This window comes from Penaeus monodon, chromosome 21, assembly GCF_015228065.2.
Source record: "Penaeus monodon isolate SGIC_2016 chromosome 21, NSTDA_Pmon_1, whole genome shotgun sequence".
Classification (NCBI taxonomy): Eukaryota; Metazoa; Arthropoda; class Malacostraca; order Decapoda; family Penaeidae; genus Penaeus; species Penaeus monodon.
In genome coordinates, this window is record NC_051406.1 from 27,003,838 (window position 1) to 27,006,560 (window position 2,723).

At 35.2% G+C, this 2,723-nt stretch overlaps 1 protein-coding gene across 1 annotated transcript in view; it reads left to right on the top strand.

Annotated features, from left to right (window-relative positions):
• LOC119586396 (alpha-actinin, sarcomeric-like) overlaps positions 1-1,945 on the top strand; it is a gene marked incomplete at its 5' end in the record, with an annotated part of 5,861 nt that extends 3,916 nt beyond the window's left edge. The window contains 1 exon segment of the mRNA XM_037935118.1: positions 132-1,945. Within this exon segment, the coding sequence (XP_037791046.1) occupies positions 132-290 (159 nt within the window).
• Positions 1,946-2,723: the final 778 nt, after the last annotated feature.

The window sequence follows — 2,723 nt, forward strand, 5'->3', positions numbered from 1 at the left end:
GTGGATGAAATTATCACTCTTGTGAATAATGCATTAGATTGCTCTTAGTTTCTTTACTTTTTTTTTTTTTCTAAATATTATCTCTTATTATGACAATCCACCAAATAGACTCTTTATTTTCTCTTCCTCAGCCATACATCCTTCCTGAAGAGCTGCAGCGTGAGCTTCCTCCTGACCAGGCTGAGTACTGTATTCAGCGTATGCAGCCTTACTCTGGTCCTGATGCTCCTCCAGAGGCCCTCGACTACATGTCCTTCTCCACCTCTCTGTATGGCGAGTCTGACTTGTAAATTGCGTGCACCAATGATCTCGGGGGGAGGGGTAAACCTCGCAAGCAATCAACCTCGGGAGGGTAAACCAGCTGTCTTGAAACCCTCTGTTCTGCTAATCATAGGTGGAGGGTGAAGTCAAACTAGAGGACATGTATTTTTAAATTATTTTGAATGGTGGACCATCCTCCGTCATCTGAAGGTTGACTACTACAGGAAATGTGGACCCAAGATTTAAAGTTTCAAGTGACGACAAAAAGTATATAAAGTGTTATATAAATTGTATGTATCCTGGTGATACATAGAGTAAGTTTGTAAAATTTCGGGTCAGACTTATTAATCAATGAGAAAAAAGGAAGTCCATCAATTATTGATACTGTTAAGGACTTTGCTCTGCACAAATAATGTCTGTGGCCTGTGACTGGCACTTGTATGGTCTTTTCAGCTTTTCCCATGGAAATGTTGTTAATACTCTGAATGCTCGTCACAGCTACTAGATAGTGTGGTTTACATGGCGGACAAAAGACACTACTGTCTGCAGGTGCTACAGAGGAGGAGCAGGACAAAGACCAGGAAGATATGCAAATGCTAGGTTTTTTACCAGCAGTCTGACACTTTGACAATAATGACTTGGGCCTTCATTGACTTCTTTGGCTCATTCTATCTTTCCAACTGTCAACTGGTACTTTGCCTGTAACTTGACATTCGAGGATCATTGTTCACACGACCCTTTGATATTCAATTTACCCCAAACACTGCCGCCAATAGTGCCTCCTCCTCAGTTTGTTGTTCTTCCAGTGATCTGTCAAATCCTTTGACCCGTATTCTAGAATGTCTCATGATCTGTCTCTCAGGCATAGGCTTAGACAACTTTGGCCAGTCAGAAATTTAAAAGGAAGTGACATGAGATGATGACTGGAAGGCTGATTTAATGTGATATTCAAGAATGCAGGTCTTTGCCTCTTGTTGTAGTGTAATCATGGAATCTAGTCCTAACTGCTGTAGCAAAGCCATCTCCCAGCAAGAAAACTGCTTCTTCTTAAGCAGAGTTTTTGTTGTAAATATATCAAGAATAGTTTATCACAAAGACCTTGCTTTATTTTCATGCTAATACTGTATGTAAAATGAATAAAAATCACTGATCTTCCCTCGATGGTTTGTGATGTGTATATTGCCAGTGGTGTATTCCAACACTATTCTGTAAAAAAAAATCTTTTCATCATGTAAATCCATATGAAACTTCGCAAAGTGGGTAAAGATGTTTGCCTTCTTTGTTCTATCATTAACTGAAATCTAGTGCTCGTCTTAGTGTACAAAAATCGCTTCAGACAAGCGCTTCTATCAGTTACATGACAACTTTTCTGCAAAATTTGTATGTGCTTTGTTTATATAAGAGAGCTTCAATCATGTTTGTTATTATTAGATAGTGTTTTTTTTTTCTCTCAAAGATTTGATCTTATCTGTAATTATCCTAGGGCGACATTATTTATTGTTACAGGCAATAATCACAGTGATGACTAGGAACCAGGGTGATGTGCTATTCTTTACACATACTTTAAATACATTATTTTATAAATATACAACTGCTCACATGGTTTCTTAGTTGTTTCAGTGTTTACCAACTACAGCCTCATACACTTTGTGTAAGATCTACAAATAAAGGCTAATGAAAATTTGCTATCATATAATACCCTAAAAATTGATAAGCAAATTCGTACATTAACATACTCATAAGCACTGGTTTTAGTATCATATTCTCTTGGAAGTATGGATAATTAAAGGAATAAAGGAATTCATTGCCATGTTTTTGAGCAAACATTGATTTTAAATGTAGTTAAGAATCAGTTGTTTTTCAAGTCTAAATGCATGCTGTAAATTTAACACCACGAAATTTAGGTATATTTGGATGAGAAAAATAGGTTTTCCTAAATAAAAGACTTTTTTTTTAAGTATGTGGCTGTTGAAGAAAGTCTGTATCTGGATACATTTAAAGACTAACGCAATTTATTCAGTGTATCCATAAAATGCACGATAATTTTTTTTCAAGAACATATTCAAAACAGAAAGGAGAGACACAATAAATGATGACATGAATTATAATACAAAATCTAAATAAATATAGATAACAAAAATACCCAAGTTGAAACTGGGAAAACAAAAAATGTAACAGCACTGTATTACAAATTATTACATATTAAACAGCACACATTTAACTTATAAATGTTACATGTCACCTCATGTGATGTGGGTTTACTATGAAAGTTTTTTGGCAGCTGCTGTATGAAGAAAAGTAAAATGCAACAAATGTGTTATCATTATGCATTACCTTAATCAGGCTCTAGGAAAATGTGATTCAGTAATTCACTTTTTAAGATAGTTTGCCAAAAAAAAAGCTCTCTGAACATAAAGTTATCTTTATCTATGGATGAATTAATAATAGTTTTACGATTTTAA